At 43.8% G+C, this 23,600-nt stretch overlaps 1 protein-coding gene across 1 annotated transcript in view; it reads right to left on the bottom strand.

The window, feature by feature from the left end:
- MCM9 (minichromosome maintenance 9 homologous recombination repair factor) overlaps nt 1–23,600 on the bottom strand; it is a 192,011-nt gene that overhangs the window by 43,287 nt on the left and 125,124 nt on the right. The window contains exon 8 of the mRNA XM_029596419.1: nt 14,238–14,412. Within this exon, the coding sequence (XP_029452279.1) occupies nt 14,238–14,412 (175 nt within the window). The remainder of the gene's footprint in view (nt 1–14,237; nt 14,413–23,600) is intronic.

Below are 23,600 nucleotides of genomic sequence, written 5' to 3'. Positions count from 1 at the left end.
GATTAGCACAGAGGCTGAGGGTTTATGATACAACGCATGAACTGCCGATCTAAAATATCCAGTGATACCCAAGGAATCCAAGACCGCAAACGTGAATGGCCAGCCCACCCTATCAAACGCTTTTTCAGCGTCAAAACTTATCAAAATAGATGGGATATCTTGCCAGTGACATGTCTCAAGGGAAGATAATATCTTGCGAACATTGGAGGAAGAACTACGGTCTTTCACAAAACCCACCTGATCCTCATGAATTAGACCAGGTAAGAGGCGTGAAAGGCAAGTGGCCATAACTTTTGCCAAGAGCTTCATATCAAAATTGAGAAGGGAAACTGGTCTATAAGATTCCGGTAAGGTGGGGTCCTTCTTGTCCTTGGGTATGACTGTAATGTATGCCAGATTGTGATTTAAAGAAGAAGCCGGATGTTCAATGAGATCATTAAGCATTTCTGCTAAAGGTAACACTACGTGAGCTAAAAGAATCTTGTAAAACTCAGCTGGGTACCCATCCAGCCCTGGAGCCTTCAAAGGTTTGGCCTTCTTTATTGCTAATTGAAGTTCCCGAGGTTGAATTGGCATATTTCATAAATCCAATTGATCGTCAGTGAGACGAGGTAATCCCGAGTGAGTTAGATATTCTGCTATGGCCTCCGGTGCAACCGAATCAGCTTGATAAAACTGCTGGTAATATTGGCAAAAAAGATCACCCATGGCTTGGTTCGTATTGATTAAGTTACCTGTGGGTGTTCGCATTGCCGCTATGTGTGTCTTACTTCCCCAAGATTTGGTCATGTTCGCCAGAAGCCTAAGAACATAAGAAAATGCCATACTGGGTCAGACCAAGGGTCCATCAAGCCCAGCATCCTGTTTCCAACAGTGGCCAATCCAGGCCATAAGAACCTGGCAAGTACCCAAAAACTAAGTCTATTCCATGTAACCATTGCTAATGGCAGTGGCTATTCTCTAAGTGAACTTAATAGCAGGTAATGGACATCTCCTCCAAGAACTTATCCAATCCTTTTTTAAACACAGCTATACTAACTGCACTAACCACATTCTCTGGCAACAAATTCCAGAGTTTAATTGTGCGTTGAGTAAAAAAGAACTTTCTCCGATTAGTTTTAAATGTGCCCCATGCTAACTTCATGGAGTGCCCCCTAGTCTTTCTACTATCCGAAAGAGTAAATAACCGATTCACATCTACCCATTCTAGACCTCGCATGATTTTAAACACCTCTATCATATCCCCCCTCAGTCGTCTCTTCTCCAAGCTGAAAAGTCCTAACCTCTTTAGTCTTTCCTCATAGGGGAGTTGTTCCATTCCCCTTATCATTTTGGTAGCCCTTCTCTGTACCTTCTCCATCGCAATTATATCTTTTTTTAGATGCGGCGACCAGAATTGTACACAGTATTCAAGGTGCGGTCTCACCATGGAGCGATACAGAGGCATTATGACATTTTCCGTTTTATTCACCATTCCTTTTCTAATAATTCACAACATTCTGTTTGCTTTTTTGACTGCCGCAGCACACTGCACCGACGATTTCAATGTGTTATCCACTATGACACCTAGATCTCTTTCTTGGGTTGTAGCACCTAATATGGAACCCAACATTGTGTAATTATAGCATGGGTTATTTTTCCCTATATGCATCACCTTGCACTTATCCACATTAAATTTCATCTGCCGATGTGTTGCCCTGATGATAATACTTGGCCTTGAAATAAAATGCAGATTTCCTAGCTCGATCATATAATAAGGAATTCAGTTCATGCATAACTGTATGGAGTAATGATTTATGATACTGGGTAGGAGACTGTTCATAAGCACGCTTGGCTATCAATAGGCGATCCTCCAATGCACGGATCTGTTGCAATTGGGCCTTATTAGTGCGGGCGGCATAGGCTATCAAAGCACCTCGAAGAACATCTTTCGCAGCTTCCCAAAACAGCAAGGAGTTAGACTTATGCTGTTCATTATGATCAACATAATCATTCCATTCCTGAAGTAGGTAGGTACGAAAAGGTCCATCTCCAGACAAGCGACAGGGAAATCGCCAAAGGCGTGGAGAAGAGTCTGGTGTCCGAACCAAAAAATCTAAGAGGACAGGAGTATGATCAGATACCACTAAGGGACCCACCACCGGTAGCACATGGGCAAAATCCGTGCTCTGAGTTAGTATGTAATCAATTCGGGATCATGTTCTATGAGCCCGGGAGAGGTGAGTATATTCTAAATCAGAAGGGTGGAGTGTCCTCCAAGCATCAAGTACATCTAAAGCCTGACATACCAGTGAAACACCCTTTGAGGGCGCATCCCCCGGCCCAGCTTTTTTAGTTGAGCGGTCTTGGATAGGATCCAAGACGCAATTAAAATCGCCCCCAAGCAGTAAGTGACCTTTAGCATGGGCAGCCAACAATGTAATCAATCGGGTATAAAAGGCATGGTGATAAACATTAGGAGCATAAAGGTTACAGAGAGTAAAGTCCTGTCCTTGAATTTGACCAATGATGATAAGGTAGTGGCCCTCATCGTCCGCTATCATGTGTTCCAGTTGGAAGGAAAGCTGCTTGCCTATCAAAACTGCGACAGCAGCCGTTCGGGAGGAGCCTTGCGCTGAATATACCTGATGTACTCACATTCTGCGGAGTTTCTGGTGTTCAGACGTATCCAATTTTGTTTCCTGCAGGAAAGCGATGTGAACGTGGTGGTGTTGTAATGCTTGTAAAGTTTTGTAGTGTTTTACAACGGATCCAATCCCAGAAACATTCCAGGATCCAATACATATTACAGACTGGGACATAATAAAGCATGTAAGAGAAAAACAATGCGACAAGGATAGTGATTGAAATCAAGAACTCGGGTCTCCCAGCTTAAACCCGAGTCCAGACTCCCAACGTAGTCTTGTGGCAGCACGGAGAAAATCTTCCTGTTAACAAAAAGTCTGATGTCCTGAGTCCCCATCCCCTCCCCCCCAATTCTACCCCCTCAAAGTCACCCATTCTCTAACCATAGAGAAATAGACTTCCTTCCGCATGGATCACCCCCCCCAATAAGAACACGGGAAGGAGAGAAGAAACTTGGAAAAGAGATGTCTCCCGTTTTTAGATCCTTTCAGGAGATAGAAACATATAGAAACATAGAAATGACGGCAGAAGAAGACCGAATGGCCCATCCAGTCTGCCCAGCAAGCCTCACACATTTTTTCTCTCATTCTTATCTGTTACTCTTAGCTCCTTGTTCTATTCCCCTTCCACCCCCACCATTAATGTAGAGAGCAGTGATGGAGCTGCATGCAAGTGAAATATCTAGCTTGATTAGTTAGGAGATGACGGAGTAGTCTCGATAGCACACTCTCAATGGCCACCAACGAGATCCGGGTGTAGTCTTTACTGAAAGAGCTCTCAAAGATATCCAATTCTGATGTGAGATTATCCCACTCCATATGTTTAGCATGGGTAGCCAGTAGGGCCAGTCAGCAGAAAATCACCCTCTGCAGTTACAATCATGATGTTAAAAACTACATGAAGTTATATACTGACACTTTGGCAGAGATAAAGGGCCCCTGCATGAATTAGACCAAAATCAAACTTGTCACATCTTGTGGAAAACAACCCACTTTGGGCAAAGAAGGGGTTTAGCGAACAGTTATAAAAAAACCAACTTAACAAAAGAACCCCTAAATATGTGTTGTTCTCCCAATCTTGTAAGATAAAGCTCTGCGAAGAATTCTTCCCATTCACCCGCTAGGAAGTTGAAGGGTACTCATAAATTGTTGTGCTGCATCAGCCGACTCAAAGAAGCGAGACTCATTCTGCCAGGTGATTCTGAGTCTAGGAGGAAATTGAAGCATAAATGGCACTTTATGGTGTATCAGCTGGGTATAGTGAGGGCAAAGGTAGCGCCGGCGCCATTTTGAATATTGGCAATATGGCCCGCGTGCAGGGTCGCTCCTGGACCCCTGCTGGACTTTTGGCAAGTCTTGTGGGGGTCAGGAGGCCCCCCCCAAGTTGGCCAAAAGTCCCTGGGGGTCCGGGAGCAATCTCCTGCACTCGTGACGTCGGGTGACCGGAACCAAAATGGCGCCGGCGCTACCTTTGCCCTGTCATATGGTAAGGGCAAAGGGCCACCGGCGCCATTTCTATTAACGCAGCCGTGGCCCGAGAGCGGGAGATCGCGCCGGGACCCCCCCACTGGACCCCAGGTAATTTAAAACATTTTGGGGGGGTTCAGGAGGGTGGGGGATTTGTTTTAAAGGGTCGGGGTGGGTTTTAGGGTTGTTTTGGTGTGCCGGTTTTCCCGCCCTCCCCCGATTTACGATTTTTTGATGATAAATCGGGGGAATTGCTATTGTATCGCGGCTCTAACGATTTTTGACGATTTAAAATATATCTGACGATTGTTTTAAATCGTCAAAAAACGATTCACATCCCTAGTTGCCATGCTAGTCCCAGTCAAGACACCTAGAAATGAAGGTCGACAAACAAGTTGCAGATGTTACTTTTTTACAGGACAGATGCATAAAGATTAGTGCATAAGAAGGCATCACCTATTAAAGCTTATTTGCTGACCTGTGGCTGTCTTCGTGTGGAAAGCTGCCAACATGGCACTAAGTTGTACAATATAGAGATCTGTTTACATATGCGATTAGTGACTTAGTTACTGAAATATTATTATTAGCTATATGTATCAAGTTAACAAAGGCAATGGCCAGAATACTCATATTCTGTTTTCTATGTATACTTCCCCTCTGGTGGATTACAAAGCTTATGAAACATAGGAATATGGCTGATTTGATGTGCAGACCGAGATCGTACACCGAGCAAAGAGTTTTCACCGTGGAAGCACATTGACCACAACAAACTGAATATTTAGAACAGCCAAGATTTATGTGCAGATTCCATGCTTATAAGTGATTCCCTGACGAATAATTCATTTTCGAAACATTGCAGTGTCGGGACTGATACACTTGCAGCATGAAGATTTTCAACCATAATCTTGGCGCCAAAACAGTAAGCACAATACAATAGTCTGGTAAAACATGTTCATTGTATACCAGCACATTTATCCACAGTAGTGGACTTATACCTGACTCGAATGATAGCTTTATAAATTAGCAAAGCATCATACCTTCTGGGGCAACCAATGATTGTAAACTTGTCTGACATCCACAGTTGGATTTGCAGTAGCCATATAGGCATCAAAATAGTCTATTGAAGGCACCATATGAGGTTACCCCAGATGTTTCCATACAATCCTTATTTACATTTGTGCTAGACTTCTCATATACATTGATATTTCATAAGTGTCTAGTATTATTGGATCTCCTTTTTTGTGCCTTTCAATAGCAGGCATAGGTGTTGCAAGGTAAAGCAGTGCTTTAATTGTAGATATGGCTTTTTACAAAATTGCTTGCCCTATATGTGGGTAAACTTATGCACAGAGTCTGTATGCACATAAGTTTAACTGCAATAAGCAGAGGTGTTCCTGGGGGCAGGACTGGAGTTTGTACTTATATGTAAACTTCTGACTTTTCAAAAGTATATATATATATATTTTTGTCCCAAAAAAACTATAAGGTGAATTTTAATAGCCCATTGAGTGCCAAAACCGGGAGATATGCGCATAAGTTGGGCTGGGGCACGCTGAGCGGATTTTGAAAGCTGTGCGTACTTGCCGCTATGTGCACAAATGAAAAGTTAAAAAAAAAAAAAAAGGGGGGGGGTGCGGCATCGGCATTCCTGGATTTTAACTTGAATTTAGCAGGGAAATACTTATGCACACAGGTGCACACCGGGGTACCCTGCCATGTAACTTTACTTCTGCTATGGAGGACGTGTAAGTAACAAAATAAAGAGAAATAGATTGGTGGGTTTTAAGAGTTAGTGCTAACAGGGGAGAAGGGAGGCTATTAAACTAGGGCGGTTTGGAAGTTCTATTCCATACTTGGGTGAACTTGGAAAACTGGTAAAGGTGTTGGTGCAGGTGTCTTTTAAAATCTCCTGCTTACGCGGTAGAAGTGGCATTTTTGTGTGCATAGGTGTGCATCCACTTAAAATTGCATGCACACATGCACATGGTCTGATTATTTTATAACATGTGTGCATATACACATGTATGTAAGAAAATGGCCACTTCCCTGGGCTCAGGAAAATTTTCAAAGGGAAAGTATTCGCAGACTTTACACTAATGTGGGAAGTTACAAAATTATTAACCCTACTCTCCAATATTAAATTTTAAATGAATATTCTAATTCTGGTGTCACCTTAACAACAGCATCACACCTTCTCTCCACTGCCAGGCACATTATGAAGTAACACTAAACTCTACAAAAAAAAAAAAATACACTTGGAATCTATCACAAACCTGTCATACCATAACAGCACTAACAGGACTCAAACAGCTGAAAACCTCCCTATGAAAAGGCAACACTGCAAAGTTCACACTGGGCCCTAGAACACCAGTACAACTCCTACTGGAAAGCAGAACAAATTGGACAGCTACAGATTCCTACAGAGAAACTGCACACTAGCAGTGTACCATGCATAGATGCACAACAGACCCTCACCAAATACAGAATGTGATCACAAATTAGAAATAAAAATATGAAAAACTAAATTGGAAATTAAGCCAGAGTTGAAAGGTACAGTCTGAACACAGTGCAACACTGGAGAAATAGAAACAAATATATTTCCTATTGTACTGAACAAAATGCAAAGATATAAGATGTCAGTTCCTAAAGCTGACATATTTCAAATCACTAAACTGAAAAAAAATAGTTTTTCTTGCCTTTCCTGTCTGAGCATTTTTCTTTTCTAATTGCAATGATCCCAGTCTCTCATGTATGTTTTCCTCTGTCTGTCTTCTCCTAACTCGTCTTCTAGGGTCTCCTGTCCATGTGCCATTTCTTCTCTCTCCTCCTGTCCTCTTTACTTTCTCCCTTACAAGTCTCAGATATTCTCTTCAGAAAATGCGATTGGTTCATCATCACTATGGACAGTCTCATAGCCATGGAAGAACTCTGCATTGTGGAAGCTGTATCTTTGCGGCAGCAGCTGGCTCCAAGGTGCTCCTTGGTGGTTGCATCAACACTTCCTTTTGAATGGTGCCTGGTCCATGGATGTCATTGGCTGTACCTCTCTGCTATGCCTTAACCTTCGCAGCGGGAACCATGGGCTTATGCGCCAAACTGCTCCATTCCATTTCAACTGATAGTGTCTTAGGATGACTGTACTCTAGATTGTGAGCTCTGTGCAGAGGACCCGGATGGTGCACTGGTTGGGTCTGGGTAAAACAAATAACTCTGCACCATGGGAATCTTCCATACCTTGAAAGGATGAAGAGACCTGAGCCATTGAGGCTATCTTCTGCTGCAGCATTGAGGAGGGGCCCACTCTAGCAGAGCCCTGTGATGACGGTGCAGACTTTTTCTTCAGCTCCAAGGCAGACAGCCACGAAAGGGGTCACTCCTATTGTTTGGGCTCTCTTCTCTGCACCTCATCTGGCACCATGCCTGAGGTACATCCAGGAACCAGAGCCATGGGGGGGGGGGAGATACTTCTCTTGCATATGGGATCAAGATAGGGAGGAATCTTGCCTCAATTCTCTGCGTTAAGAGACCACTACAGTACCACTTTCTTCCTAGGGCTTGGGGCTCTTACCTACCAGCACCCTCCTTAGGACTTCCATTTTCCAGGCGTGATGCTGCTGCACCCTAGGGGACATCCAACCAAAGCAGTAGCAATTGGAGTTATTGTGGTGTGGGGTCCCAGGCAGCGATAGCAGATGGCATATGTAGCCATATGTACTGACAAAGGAAAAGCTTGATTTCCTGCATTTTTTTGTTGGAATGTAAACCGATGTGATATGTAAAATCTAACACCGGTATATAAAAATAAATAAATAATGGAAATCCAGCGCCCATTGGTACAAGCTTTGAAGTCGCTGAAAATGGTCTTTGTGGACTTGAAAAGTTCTGTATAAGGGGCTGTTGAAGCAAGGACAAGAAAACATAAAAGCAAAAGCAAGACTGAAGAGCTCAGAAGGCAGCATGCATGCATGCAAGTGGGATCACCCATGCATGCACAGTAACATTTTTACTGAGCTCTGAGAGCTGGGTCCGTGTTGACGCTATCGGATGACATCACCCACATGCTCTGGCTAATTCAAGCCTGCTTGTCAACAGAAAATAGTACATTTGTTAATCTTTACTTAAATTCTTACAAGCTTCAAAATATTTATAATTTGTATTGTTTTATTTTCAAGTGGCATAATAAGTTTATGCAGTGTTGGGTGTACGATTTAGACTAAGGGGTAGATTTTAAAAAGGAGCGCGCGGGCATACATGTGCGCATGCTATACGGCGCGCACACATGTACGCCTGATTTTATAACATGTGTGCGCATATTATAAAATCCGGGCTCGGCGCGCGCAAGGGGGTGCACAATTGTGCATCTTGCGCGCACCGAGCCTGCTCCGAGCTGCGCTGCCTTCTCCCGTTCCCTAACCCCCCATCCCCCTACCTCCCCCGCCCTTTCCCCCCTACCTTTTCCTTTGCTTTTTTTTTTTTATCTGCAAACTTACTTCAGCCCTGGGGTTGAAGTAAGTTGCACGCGCTGGCCAACTGCCGGTGCGCGATCTCCAGCTCAGCGGCAAATGTGGCCACTGTGCCGGCAGCCTGACCCTGCCCCCACCCCTTTTTGCAAGCCCCGGGACTTAGACGCGTCCTGGGGCTTTATGAGCGTCGCTGGGCCTTTATAAAATAGGCCCGGCTCGCGTAACCTTTTTAAAATCCAGCCCTAAGGATATAGTAAAATACACAATATGAGATGGAAGTTAACCCTTGGAGGTGGGGAATCTGGAGAAGCAGCTGCAGTGATGCAATGCTTGTGCTGACAAGGGAACAGACTATACCACAGTTGTGTTCTCATCTTGCAATGTGTGTTTATTCATTTTGTACTAGGTCTAATTTAAATATGGGCAATCCTGTTAATAGAAAATCTGCTTATGGACAACAGCACTAAAATGAAGAATTACAATACAGTTCTATTTGAATTCCTCATTATGTGCTTTTGTATTTCTGTCTTCAAACAGACCAGGCTAATCATCCGAGTTTTACAAAAAACAAAACATAAGAACATAAGAAATTGCCATGCTGGGTCACACCAAGGGTCCATCAAGCCCAGCATCCTGTTTCCAACAGAGGCCAAACCAGGCCACAAGAACTTTACAATTACCCAAACACCAAGTATATCCCATGCTACTGATGCAATTAATAGCAGTGGCTATTCCCTAAGTAAACTTGATTAATAGCCGTATTGGACTTCTCCTCCAAGAACTTATCCAAACCTTTTTTGAACCCAGCTACACTAACTGCACTAACCACACATCCTCTGGCAACAAATTCCAGAGCTTTATTGTGCGTTGAGTGAAAAAGAATTTTCTCCGATTAGTCTTAAATGTGCTACTTGCTAATTTCATGGAATGCCCTCAGTCCTTCTATTATTCGAAAGTGTAAATAACCGAGTCACATCTACTTGTTCAAGACCTGTCATGATCTTAAAGACCTCTATCATATTTCCCCTCAGCCGTCTCTTCTCCAAGCTGAACAGCCCTAACCTCTTCAGCCTTTCCTCATAGGGGAGCTATTCTATCCCCTTTATCATTTTGGTTGCCCTTCTCTGTACCTAAGGTTCTTCCATGTATTCCTATTGTAAGAAGAATTCACCATTGCTTAAGAAAGTGACACAAAAGTCCTTTCTGAAAATGCTGCTTATTGGTCAGCAGGGGGCAGCTGGCAAATCATCCCTGCAGGCTCAAATTATACCAGCACTACACTGGAAATATTGGGGTAGATATTCAAAGCTGGCTAAGTTACGATGTATATTCAGTGGCATGGAAAGGCCGCTGAATATACGCACTTAGCCAGATAAGTCTACCCAGTTTAGACCTGCTCTATGGGGCATCTAAACTTACACATATACTTACGCAGCTAATCTGAATATTGGTAGTTAGCGGTATAAGTTATATGGCTAACTCGCTCCACCCCTGATCTGTCCAGTATACTACGTTTTGTGCATGGAACTTTTAGCTTATCCGGCTAAACAGCGCTGAACACTCTTTGAATACTGGGTCCACTTACTCTTGCAACTGAAAAAAACAGACTAGTATATATACATATACTTGTTATCCTATAGCATGGCCTTCCTCTTCCTAAAATGAAGAAGCTACCAATCTATTTTCTGTTAAAACAAACAGCTGAGTTGAAAATTCTGGGAGAGGTGTGAGTTGGGTTGGGGAGGAGAACTGAAAGGGAAACAAGAGAGCCTGTATTTTCCCCACCCCTTTTGAATTTTTACCCAGATTTTCCTTCAGTTTACTTATTCTGTGTAGAATCAACCAAGACCTTATATCCACTCCCCATTTAGCTGTGATTTATATGCAGTGACCTACGCAGATCTCAGCTCATGCCCCTCACACACCTCCTCTTGCAGTAATGTCTACACCTGTCCTGGAACTCCCACACAGCAGTCCAAGTCCAGGCTGGGTCCAGGAGCAGCAGCAGCAGCCTCAGCTTTCAGATAAAGCAAAGTTACTTACATTTAGCGGGTATTCTCTGTGGACAGCATAACAAACAGCCACACAAGAAGGGTGACATTATCTGATGTTGCATCATTTTTCTCTCAAAGTCCAGAAAGTTCAATTTTGCTTTCTGAGCATGTGTGGGCTTTCCTGCACTAATGTCCCTGCGCATGAGTCTTCTCAGTCATTTTTTTACGTTATGCAAACTTCCTGGGGAGGAGCAAGGGATTGGCTGGCTGTTTATTTTGTTGTCCATGGAGAACACCTCCATGGACAACAAAATAAAAAAGTTACAGGCAAGTAACTTTGTTTTCTCTGTGGACAAGCACAACAAACTGCCACATAAGATAGGATTCCCTAGCTGAAGGTTGCTTTGAATTAGTTTTGCTCTTGACTTGTTTCTTTGCAACGCGTCTTGTATTTTGTGGGAGGTTTAGTTTGATTATTTAAAAATGTTTATTTTAACACTGCTTGTCCAAATACACTTCTCTTCATGCAATCTCTGTGGGGCTGTTGGCTCTGTCTGTTGCGATTTGCTCAATTCTGTGGTCTTGTTTGAGGCTGCAGACCTTGTGATTGCAGCTGGTGGTGCTGCTGTATGATAATTAGCATTGTCTGTAAGAGTAGTAGGGATTATATCTTCTTCTTTGGGAATAGCAATATGACCTCTTGTAAGGGTCTTGCTTGAACCTTCTCTAAGTTGTGGATTCTTGGTGAGATGATGTGAGAGACTGTAGAGCTGTATTTTGATTTTTTAATCGCTTCTACTGTTTCCTTCACCTTATCCCTAAATAAACTGTCTTCTGTTCGAGCTGTATCTGCCAGTTTTTTGTAGATATCATCTCTGAGGCCTGATGCTCTTAGCCACGTTTGTCTTCTTGCTGCTATGGCTGCTGCAGATACTCTTGTAGCTGTATCAGAGTCGTTAATTGACCATGTCATATGTTTCATACAATCCTTTGTGCCTGCCATGATTTCTTCTTCTGGTAACATTTTAGAACGCTGGGAGCTTTTCAAGGTTGTAATAAAGATATTGCATCATTTTGATCTAGTGGGCAGCAATCCTTGCTTGCAAGGTTGGTCCTTAATATACTCTTTTACCAACTGTATCAAAAATCCTTGGGTCTTTTCCTGGAGGAGAATTTGAGTAATTTTTTGTTTTCTTCATCACTGATTCTATAACAAAGGAATCATGAGGAAGCTGTAGTTTCTCATGTCCTGGGCAGTTTCGTATTTTATATTTTACATCAATGTTTTTGGCAATTGGTGGTCTGGAGAAAGGTTTTTTCCATATTTGTTTGGACTTTCATTAGCAGATGAATCTTAGCCCACCTTGTAAGTCAGTTGTATCTTTTATTTATTTATTTAACACTTTTCTATACAGACCTTCATGGTTGAGGACCATATCAGATCGGTTTACATCGAATAGGGGAACTGTAACTAAAACCATAGATATAACAGGAAGAATAAAGTTACATTTAACAAGGATAGTAAACTTGGAAGCATAGACTGCTAGAAAAGAAAGGCTTAAGGAACGTAGTGATTAAATAATATAAACAGTTGGAGAATCAGGGGAGGCTCTTATTCAGAACTTGAAGGTAATACGGAGATCCATTGTTCATGAAGGATATTCGCTCGTTTAGTATGTATCAAGGGGATCTGAGAAGGGATCTTTTGCATCCTGAATAGTATTACCTCTGACATCTTTTACAGAAAAGCATTTGAATATAGACCATTTTAAATACATACATGAAACAGGCATGAAACATGAAAAATCCGCAACTCAACCTATATTTGAGAAGATACGGGAGCACCGACAATCAAAATTTCCATCCTCTTGAGAAAAGAGAAGAGAAACACAAATCTGAAGCAGTATCTTCTCAAATATGGGTTGAGTTGAGGATTTTTGTTGACAGATACCTGTTTCATGTATGTATTTAAAATGGTCTATATTCAAATGCTACTTAGCTGGATAAGTAGGACTTATCCGGAAAAACATAGAAATGACAGCAGAAAAGGACCAAATGGTCCATCCATTCTGCCCAGCAAGCTTAATATCTGGCTCTGTTCAGCGGTTGCCACATAGCTGGATAAGTCACTTATCCGGCTAAGTAGTTAGCTGAGTAGTCAGTGGTCATAACTGGTGGTGGTACTTATCCAGCTAACGTAGCCGGATAAGTAGTAATATTCAGACTTAACTGGTTAAGCAGGTCTGAACTTAGTCAAATAAGACTTACCCGGCTAAGTAGCGGCAAATGCGGGGATATTCAGCAGCAGAGATGTGCTGCTGAATATCTTGTGTAAGTTAGCCAGCTATGTCTGAATATGGACCTCAGGAAGTCTACCCATAATCTGTGTACGAATGCATGACATGCCTGCAAAGGTTGTTGTGGTAGAATTTCTGGACGTATAATTTTTTTTACTTTGTTTTCGGCTCTAGTGTAAGAGGTGAAGACATACTGCTTGATGTTTCTGCATGTTTTATCTTTCTTGTATGCTTTCTTCTTACCTTAATAGGCTCTGAGGAAGAGCTCGACAATGATGCTGGTACGGGCATACATCAGCACTGTGGTTTTGTCTTTGAGTTGAATGTTTTTCCCATCTGATGATTCTCTGTGCCAATGTTTTAGTGCTGATCGTTCTCTGCGCCAATGTTTTGGCACTGGTAATTCATTGTACCGATGCTTTGGTGCTAGCAGTGCCTATGCTGATAAATTTTGGTACCGATATTTTTGTGCCAATGGTTCCCTGCAGTGTTCTTTTGGCACTGGTGTCTTTTGGCTTAGATGTTTCAGGTATCATTCTGTATTTTGCCTCCTTTGTGTGGATGGTTCTCGGCTCCAACTTAGTTTGGTGCTGTGCCTCTTGGGTATTAGGATTGCTAACTGGCCTCAGATTTTCAGGATAGGTAGATCCAGTCCTGGTTTTACCTCATTGCATGCTGGGACTTATTCTGATTTCCCTATTGCATTCCCTATAAAAAGCAAGACTATAAGTATCTCCATGAAGGGAGTAAAACCAGGACTGGATGAACCTGTCTTGAAAATCTGGAGCCAGTTGGCAACCCTATTAGGCATAGATGTGCCTAAGTTTTTTCAGCACTGCAGATGACTCAGCTTACCTGGTCTGGAATTGTTTTTGACCTGGAGTTCGATTTGGACTCTTTCGATAATCTTAGTTGCTCATATATGAGATGGAGTTCTCTGTATATTAGCACCCCCGAGGGCATACGTACACAGGAGCCATAGCCTGAAGAGTCATGATCCAGCCCCAAGCATTTCAGACAAAGGGTATGGAAATCTAGTGTGGACGTTTTGTGTCCACATTGATGGCATTTTTTGAATGGATTTTTTTCTTTTCTATAAATATCCTGAGAAACAGCAGTGGCAAAGAGAGAGATAATGTTAAACTGTTCACTGTGGTGGATGAAAATAGACTGAGGAGACTCACGAGCAGGGACACTACCATGGGAAAGCCAGCGTATGCTCAGAAAGCAAAGGTGAACTTTCTGTGCTCCCAACTCAGCGCCTTCTGATAACATCATCCCCATCTAGTGTGGCAGTTTGTTGTGCTTGTACATGGAGAAATAAGGTTGGCATCTGTGACAGTACAATGATAGCTAGAATGGTTTATTTCAGTACATGACAATATGTCTCACCCTGCCTTAGCGACACTGATGCTTTGTTGCTCCATTGCCTCATGGATGCTGGTTCGGTCATGTTCCTTGATGCTATTGAATTCGTCAATACAGCATAAGCCACCATCTGCAAGCACGAGAGCCCCAGCTTCCAAATTCCATTCTCCCGAGTCCTTCACAGCTGTCACAGTCAGACCTGGAAAAGTAAAATATTTAGATTTAATCTTTAAGTGGTTCTTATTTGAAAGTGGCATTCTATTTTTCCCCATTCAGAAGACTCCTTCTGCCCTCGTCGTAGTCAGAATTTCCTGCCCCACGTCACTACCATGTTCAGCCACGGTTTTATTATTGGGATAGCAGCAGGTGATGACAGGGCGATCGCTTATTGCATGCCAATATTTGGCTGGGTTAATCTTGTGTTGTTATTGAGTATGTTTTATGTTACTTAAGAACAAAAGACTTGCCATACTGGGTCAGACCAAAGGTCCATCAAGCCAATATCCTGTTTTCAACAGCAGCCAATCCAGGTCATAAGTACCTGCAGGATCCCAAGCAGTAGTTCAATTCCATGCTGCTTATCCCAGAGATAAGCAGTGGATTTCTGCAACTTCACCTTAATAATGGTTTATGGACTTTTCCTCTAGGAACTTGTTCAAACCTTTTTTTTTTTTTTTTTAACACAGCGACACTAATAGCTTACACCACATCCTCTGGCAATAAATCAGAGCTTAATTATGCATGGAGTAAAATATCATTTTCTCTTATTAGTTTTAAATGAATCATCAATAATGTCATTGGGTGTCCCTTAGTCTTTGTACTCTTTGAAAGAGTAAACAACTGCTTAACATTTACTAATTCCACTCCAATTTTTTTAGACCTCTATCATATCTCCTCTCAACTGTCTCTTTTCCAAGCTGAAGAGACCTAACCTCTTTAGTCTTTCCTCATAGGGGTATCGTTCCATTCTCTTTATCATTTTGGTAGCCCTTCTCTGTACCTTTTCTAATCCTGTTTTTTCTGTTTTTAGATTGTACTTTTTATTGGCAATCAAATATCCAGTAGTACAGGTTCAAAACCAACCTTAGCACACAGTTAAGGCATGAAGAAGCACATTAACATCAACAAAAAATGAATAATCCCAAACTCCTCATGAATCTGGGAGATACCTATAATTACTACCTGTGTCCCCTATTACGATTTCACCTGCTACGTAACCTCATCGTACCATGACTATGACACCTCACCACCAGCAGAAGAGAGGTGTCATAGTCATGCAATCCCCATAAGCTCTTCACAGCTCATAAAACTCAGCCTATGGTACAACCTCCTAGCCACCAGGAGTCCTCAGCAAACCACATCTCCAGCCTTGCTAAGCTCCTCCTCCTTGCCTGTACCACACCCAAGCCTCAGCCCTACATAGTCTAGCCTTGCTAAATACTCCTTGCTTTCGCATTCAGTTGCCTTTGGCTCTTTACCATAGCTACTGTTGCCTTGCTGCCTACCAAGTCTATCCTTGTCTTGTGGCCTAAGGGTCTTCCAGCTTCTTGCCATGCCTTGTGGCCTTAAGTCTTTCTTACTCCTTGCCTTGCCTTATGGCCTAAGGGCCTTCCTGCTCCTTGCCTTACCTTGCAGCCTAAGAGCCTTCTTACTCCTTGCCTTGCCTGCTGGCCTATCTAGGCCTTATCTTGCCCCTTGGGGCCTTTATGTTCCATGTTGTCCTTGTCTTGCTCCATCCTGTCCTTAGTCTAGCTCCTGTTCCAGTCCTCACCTACACTCAAACCTCAGTTCGAGCCCTTACCTGCACTTTGTTTTTGTCCAAACCTAGCTCCAGCCTTATCAGCCTGTGCAAGCCTTGCTCCAGCCTTACCAGCCTATCCAAGCCTTGCTCCAGCCTTACCAGCCTATCCAAACCTTGTTCCAGCCTTACCAGCCTGATCACGCCTTGCTTCAGCCTAATCAGTCTGTCCAAGCACTCCAGACTCACCATGATGTACTGCAGCTGCAGAGACCTGCTGCCTCCAGAATCCAAGAGCTCAACCTGCAGGGGAGGGGGCTGGTTAGGCGGAAAACCAGCCTTAGCCTTGCCCTGCAGTCCTGCGCCACCTTGAGTGTGGTGTTCCCTATATCCACCAGCACCTGAGCCATAATATGATGCAAAAGCCAACTATCGCCTTCAGGAGTGGATGTGGGGCTCCTTGCCTGGCTATTGAGTCAGACTTTAATTTAGACTTTCTATACCTCATTTTGCCTGTACTGGCTGCCAAATTTAGAATCCTTCACACTATCTGGCATGCACTGTTTACCATTTTCCCAATTTCGAATTGTGGGACTCTGCAGAATGTTACTCCACCAATGCTGCATTTGTAAACACCTGAAGCAACTGTGCTGTGGCACAGTCAGATCCCAAGTTAAGGATCCCACTGTACCTCAAACCCCAACGTATTGGAAGTGCTGTTATGACTCCTGCCCGTGGAGTTTTCCCCGCAAGCAGGCCTCCCCCACCTTTCCTGCGCTGCTCTTCCCGTCGTGGCCGAGAAGTCGCCAAAGAGATGCTGTCGACTTCTCTTCTGTCTCGCGGCAGGGAGTAGCTGAGACTGCTGCTCTCCGCGGCCCGTACTGCCGCCCTGCTTACCTCCCAAGCGGCCTGGAGACTGCCACTACTGCTGCGGTCCGGACTGCTGCGCACTTGTTCCTCCTTAGTGGCAGAGAGCCGCGAATTTGCCTTATCTTAAGCGGCAGGAAGCCACCAGCACCTGCCTGAGGCCTGTCCTTCGGCTGCCCCCAAACGATCCTTCGTGGCATGGATGCCGCCGACAGGCTCTTCCTGCTCCTGCCTGCCTCTCTAGGCGTGTGGCTGTGCCTCCTTACTAGATTTAAAGGGCCCATGGCCGGATATGCCCTGGGCCCCACCTGATGACGTTATCTTGGCTGTCTTCCTAGTTAGCCCTATAAAAGGGCTTCTCCAGCACTCCTGCCTTGCATCGGAGTTCTTCGTCCCTCGAAGTTCCTCTCTTCCAGCACTCCATCAGGTCTTCGTTCCTTGTTCTTCGTTGGAGCTCCATGTCCTGTCTCGCTTGAGTCTTCGTTGCTCCCTGTGGCTTCCTGATGTTCAACGATTTTGTTACTCCTTCGCTTGTTCCAAGCCCTCTTGACCCTCCAAGCTCCTTTGGTTCTCCAGATGACACTTTGTTGGGGTAAATCCGTCTCACTGGTTCCTGTTCTCGTCATTGGAGTTTCGTCTCAGCTGGATTCCCTTCCTGCACTTGTCCCGCTCTTCGCGTGGTCCATGACCAGCCTCTTCAGGTTGTGTAGGGCGCACAGTGGGACAAGGTGGTCCTGAGAGACAGTGCCAATGTCCGAACCTTCCAAGCTTCTCGTCTCATCCAGAGTCTTCAAGTTCCTCGTCTCGTCCAGAGTCTTCCAAGTTCCTCGTCTCGTCCAGAGTCTTCCAAGTTCCTCGTCTCGTCCAGAGTCTTCCAAGTTCCTTGTCTACATCCAGAGTCTTCTCGTCCACGTCTTGAGTCTTCTGTGACACAAGGCCCTCATCTGCCCTCATCCTCAGTGTGTCCTGCTGCTTCTTGCCGATACCCAGCGGCAGGTCTGAAAGGGCTGGGAACGATCGGAGGACTGTTCAAATACCAACATAGTGTTGTTGGCTTCCAGAAGCATGCAGGTCTGGCAGAGGGTCAGACTTTGTCTTCACCCATACCGGGACACGTTTTGCCAACCCTCGGTGCTGTCTTGGAATCTTCTGGGGTCGTGCCGAGGCCAAATGGGTTCGCTCTCCTAGCGGTCCCAAACACAAGTGCAGCAAATATCCAGCAAAAAACTCTCCTATATTCCCAGATTGTATGGGGTGTGGTTCTCTTAACCTAATCTGGTGAGAATATCATTGCCTTCCTGAGTATATGCCTCCAGACCAAGCCTGACCAATTGGTTTGCAACCAATCTACTCCCTTGGAGACTATAATACATTCAGGCACAGGCAAATTTAGCCAAAGAAAATTAAACCCAGTATCGGGGAAAGAGAAAATCTGTTGCAATACCCAATACAGCCTCCTTGAAAAATCCCACTACTGCAGACTTAAATTGCCAAGAAAACTTGAGTTCCTTCCAAACTTGAGTTCCTTCCAAACTCAGCCCTGATTGTCTAGAACTCCCAGCACATCCAGGCATAACTAAAATCATCCAAAAGAAGTTAAAATCTGTTCCTGTGATGCATCTAGAACAGCCTTTCTGAGAAGCACAACTAATGCAGCTACAACTGGTCAAGTTAAATCAAGTTTCTTGCGTGCAAAAACAAATTCTATTTCTTCTTTCCTACCTTGCACTCTCAGATAGCAGAAGTTTTGAAACAAAAAGAATTGGTTGATTCAGTCCCAAGAACCCAGCAGTCATCATGTGCAGGTAATAAGCTGCTAACAAGATCAACTTTGACTCTTAGGAAAGCAGCATGTATATTCTCTATGAAAGTCTTCTCTGGACTTCTCCTGAGTAAACAAGGCTCAGCAATTGACAATCTTGTTAAACAGAAGTCACTCCAGATTGCTGTTCCCAACACAGCTGCAGTTCTGTCTTTAGAGAGGTCTTGTGCTTCCGTTCAGTCCTTATGCCAGATGGAACCTTTTTCAATGCCTTTTGCACATTTTCCATTATCTTCCCAGCCAGAGGGAATAGTTATTCCACCTGAAGTTCTGCAGGTCGCAGCCCTACCTCAGCTTCCGGTAGAGTCTCTTCCATCAATTCTACTCCGGGAGAAGTCTACTTCAAAAATTTCTTTTATGAGACACTCAACTCCTGCTGATCCACTCTAGAAGGGATAGTCTATATCAGCCAGTCTGTGTTATAGGAATACTGTCCCAAAGGTCCAGCGCCAGGAAGGCACTGTTCCGGTTACCCAGCATCCAGAAAGAGGTGCTTAGAGTCCATCCACTCAGCACCCAGGAGGTGGCACTATGGGTCCTGTCTCCCAGCCACGAGGAAACGCTGTACATGGGAACCTACCTTCCATTCACCCACCAGTGATTCATTCTTCTAAGGATCCTGAGCCAGTGGCCATAAATTCCCTGTTACCCTATGCCAGTGGATTCACTCTGAACTCACCCTGTGGCTGTGGTCCAGTTTTACCAGGATCCTGAGCTAGTAGCCTTACTCTCCAGTCACCCTGTGCCAGTGGTCCTGCTTGTCAGGCATGAGTCAGCAATTTTCTCATCCACTGGACTGCCCAGCAGTCCAGTGGATGAGTCCATCCTGGACTGCCCAGCAGAGGGCGATGGTCCAAATGAAGTCATGCAGGAGAGGGCTCCAGCCCTGGAGAGGGCTCCCGCTCTGACACAGTCAGCCCAGCAGGGGGCTCCTGCCCACAGCCAGCCCAACCAGCAGAGGGCACCTGTCCTGACAAACAGCTTCCCATCCAAGCTTTGCCTTGTCACTCCAGCCAAGCCTCGCCTTCCCAGCTATAACCCACATGGAAAGTGGGACCCAGGAGGAGGGGGGCCTTAAAGGGGAGGTACTGTTAATAATTTCATCTGCTATGCAGCCTCATCATACCCTATGACACCTCCCCCACCAGCAGGGTCTCCTTGAAGCTCCATTCCATGTTATCTCCATCAGCTCCTCACAGCTCAAACTCAGCCTATGGTGCAGCCTCCTAGCCACCAGGAGTCCTCAACAAATTATGTCTCCAGCCTTACCAAGCTTCTCCTTCTTACCTGCATTACACACGTCTTAGCCCTACATTATCCAGCCTTGCCAAACCCTCCTAGCTTTTACATCGAATCACCCCTAGCCACTGTTGCCTTGCAGCCTACCCAGGTCTATCCTTGTCTTGTAGCCTCCAGGCCTTCTTGTTCCTTGCCTTGCGGCTTATCTAGGCCTTTCCATTGTCTTACCCCTCAGGGCCTTCCCTACATAATATTGCCTTTGGGCTATTATGTTCCTTGTTCCGTTTTGTCCTGGTCTCACTCTGACTTGCACTTAGTCTAGTTCCAGTTCTCGCCTGGACTCAAGCCTCAATTCCAGTCCTTGCCTACACTCAAGCCTCAGTTCCAGCCCTCATCTGCACTTTGTTACTGTCCAAGCCTAGCTCCAGCCTTGCCAGCCTATCCAAGCTTTGTTCCAATCTTGCCAGCCTATCCAAGCCTTGCTCTGATCTTGCCAGCCTGTCCAAGCCTTGCTCCAACCATATCAGCCTCTACAAGCCTTGCCCCAACCTCACCATGCTATATTGGCTCCTCAGAGACCTGCTGGCCCCAGGAACCCTCCTAAGAATTTGATTTGCGGGGGGGGGGGGGGGGGGGGGGGGATGTTTAGGCAGACTCCTAGCTTCACCTTGCAATCCTGTGTCACTCTGAGGGTGGTGTTCCCTACATCCAGTCAGAACCCGAGCCATAATATCCCCTCTTAGCATAAACAACAAAAGGTTAATATGGTCTCTAAAAACATCTTATTACTCAGCATGAGTGTTTGTAGAACCCAAATGAGGGCCTCTTCTACATGTACTTAACCACATTTTTTCAAATCTTATTAGAGTGTCATATTTGAGGGCCTTGATTTTTCTCATATAGTAAACTCTCTCCAAACATGAACAAATAGTGGAAAGTGAGGGGGCAACAGTTCTATGCCACCAATAATATAGCTCACACTTGGCAGCAATACACAACTGCAGCAGTAAGTGGTAAAGATCATCTAACAAACATAGATCAGGTATATTAAGTCATAAAACCTTGGGATCCTTTGTGATGGTGATCCCTATCAATTCAGTATATAACTGGGCTACCTCATCCCACATTATACTTACCACTGGGTATTTCTGCCAAAGATGGTAAAAAGAGCCCAATCCACCACTCTCTCTCCAACACTGCTCATCTTCTAGAGGGTAGATTCTATGCAAACGTTCTGGTGTTAGATATCATCTATATAGCATCTTGTATCCATTCTACGCTAAATGCAAGGATACTGAACTGTTTTTGTTCTCCGCTTCAATGGCAGGGGGAAAAGGGGAGTTGGATTCAGACATAATTAATGAGGGCCCCGACTTTTACAGTCTGGGGAGCTAATAAGCATAGAGGTAAACAGCATGGAGCCTTGATGTTTTTGACACAACTACAACATCGCTTTGATGCAGTGGGGGGAAAGGAAGTGGAAGAGGAATTGGATTCAGATGACAACCAAAACGGATCCTGACTTTTATGGTGTGGGGTACTGAGATACAGACATAAGTAAAGAAGCACAGGACTACTTCTAAGGCAAAGTCCATAAGCAGAATACGTCAGCACTATCTGAATTTTCAAGAATATAAGATATGTCATACTGGGTCATACCAAGGGTCCATCAAGCCCAGTATCCTGTTTCCAACAGTGGCCAATCCAAATCACAACTACCTGGAAAGTAGCTAAACACTAGATAGATCACAAGATACTATTGCTAATTAATTACCATCATAGCAGTTTATGGATTTATCTTGAGGAACTTGTCCAAACCTTTTTTAAACCCAGTTACACTAACTAATGTAACCACATCCTCTGGCAATGAATTCCAGAGCTTAACTATGCGACGAGTGAAAAATAATTTTCTTCTATTTGTTTTAAATGAGCTACTTGTTAACTTCATGGAGTCCCCCATATCCCCCCTTCAGCCATCTCTTCTCCAAGCTGAAAAATCCTAACCTCTTTAGTCTTTCCTCAAAGGGGAGCTGTTCCATTCCCCTTATCATTTTGGTGGCTCTTCTCTGTACCTTCTCCATCGCAACTATATCTTTTTTGAGATGCGGCGACCAGAATTGTACACAGTATTCAAGGTGCGGTCTCACCATGGAGTGATACAGAGGCATTATGACATTTCATTCATCATTCTCTTTCTAATAATTCCCAACATTCTGTTTGCTTTTTTGACTGCCGCAGCACACTGACGATTTCAACGTGTTATCTACTAAGACGCCTAGATCTCTTTCTTGAGTTGTAGCACCTAATATGGAACCTAACATTGTGTAACTATAGCATGGGTTATTTTTCCCTATATGCATCACTTTGTACTTATCCACATTAAATTCCATCTGCCATTTTGATGCCCAATTTTCCAGTCTCAGAAGGTCTTCCTGCAATTTATCACAATCTGTTTGTGATTTAACTACTCTGAACAATTTTGTATCATCTGCAAATTTGATTACTCACTCATTGTATTTCTTTCCAGATCATTTATAAATATATTGAAAAGTAAGGGTTCCAATACAGATCCCTGAGGCACTCCACTGACCACTCCCTTCCAATGAGAAAATTGTCCGTTTAATCCTACTCTGTTTCCTGTCTTTTAGCCAGTTTGTAATCCACGAAAGGACATCGCCACCTATCCCATGACTTTTTACTTTTCCTAGAAGCCTCTCATGAGGAATTTTGTCAAACACCTTCTGAAAATCCAAGTACACTACATCTACCGGTTCACCTTTATCCACATATTTATTAACTCCTTCAAAAAAGTGAAGCAGATTTGTGAGGCAAGACTTGCCTTGGGTAAAGCCATGCTGACTTTGTTCCATTAAACCATGTCTTTCTATCTGTTCTGTAATTTTGATATTTAGAATACTTTCCACTATTTTTCCTGGCACTGAAGTCAGGCTAACCGGTCTGTAGTTTCCCGGATTGCTCCTGAAGTCCTTTTTAAATATTAGTGTTACATTAACTATCCTCCAGTCTTCAGGTACAATGGCTGATTTTAATGATAGGTTACACATTTTTACTAATAGGTCTGAAATTTCATTTTTCAGTTGCTTCAGAACTCTGGGGTGTATACCATCCGGTCCAGGTGATTTACTACTCTTCAGTTTGTCAATCAGGCCTACCACATCTTCTAGGTTCACCGTGATTTGGTTCAGTCCATCTGAATCATTACCCATGAAAACCTTCTCCAGTACGGGTAACCTCCCCAACAGATGTCCGGTATTGCTCATGAGGCTATTCCATAAATGGGTAATAACCTTATTGACTCAAATGCCGTTTTTATTTTTATGCTGGTTTTTCTTTGTGTTATTTCATATTCAAATAGTGATGTGCCTCCATCGAGGGTGTTCCTTCAAAAATATTGGTCTTTTTATCGATTAGCCCTCTCTTTACGGTCACCATATATCGCCTTATTTCATGTTTTTTTTTTCTTTATTTATACTTTTCAAATAATACAATGCACATATTATTTGTAAACAAAAATACATGGTTAGGTTTGAAACACATTATTCCATCATAGCCCTTTCATGCTTACCCAGATTATATATTTTACCCACCCCATTACATATCAATCAAAAGGAAGGTTATAGTTTAAAACACAATTGGGAGAATATTTAAAGAAAAAGGTAAAACAAAATGAGTTTACATTCTAACTTAGAACTACACCAAC

The sequence above is a fragment of the Rhinatrema bivittatum genome, chromosome 3, assembly GCF_901001135.1.
Source record: "Rhinatrema bivittatum chromosome 3, aRhiBiv1.1, whole genome shotgun sequence".
In the NCBI taxonomy this organism is placed as follows: Eukaryota; Metazoa; Chordata; class Amphibia; order Gymnophiona; family Rhinatrematidae; genus Rhinatrema; species Rhinatrema bivittatum.
The sequence above is the reverse complement of the archived record's forward strand: the minus strand, read 5'-3'. Positions and strand labels throughout refer to the sequence as shown.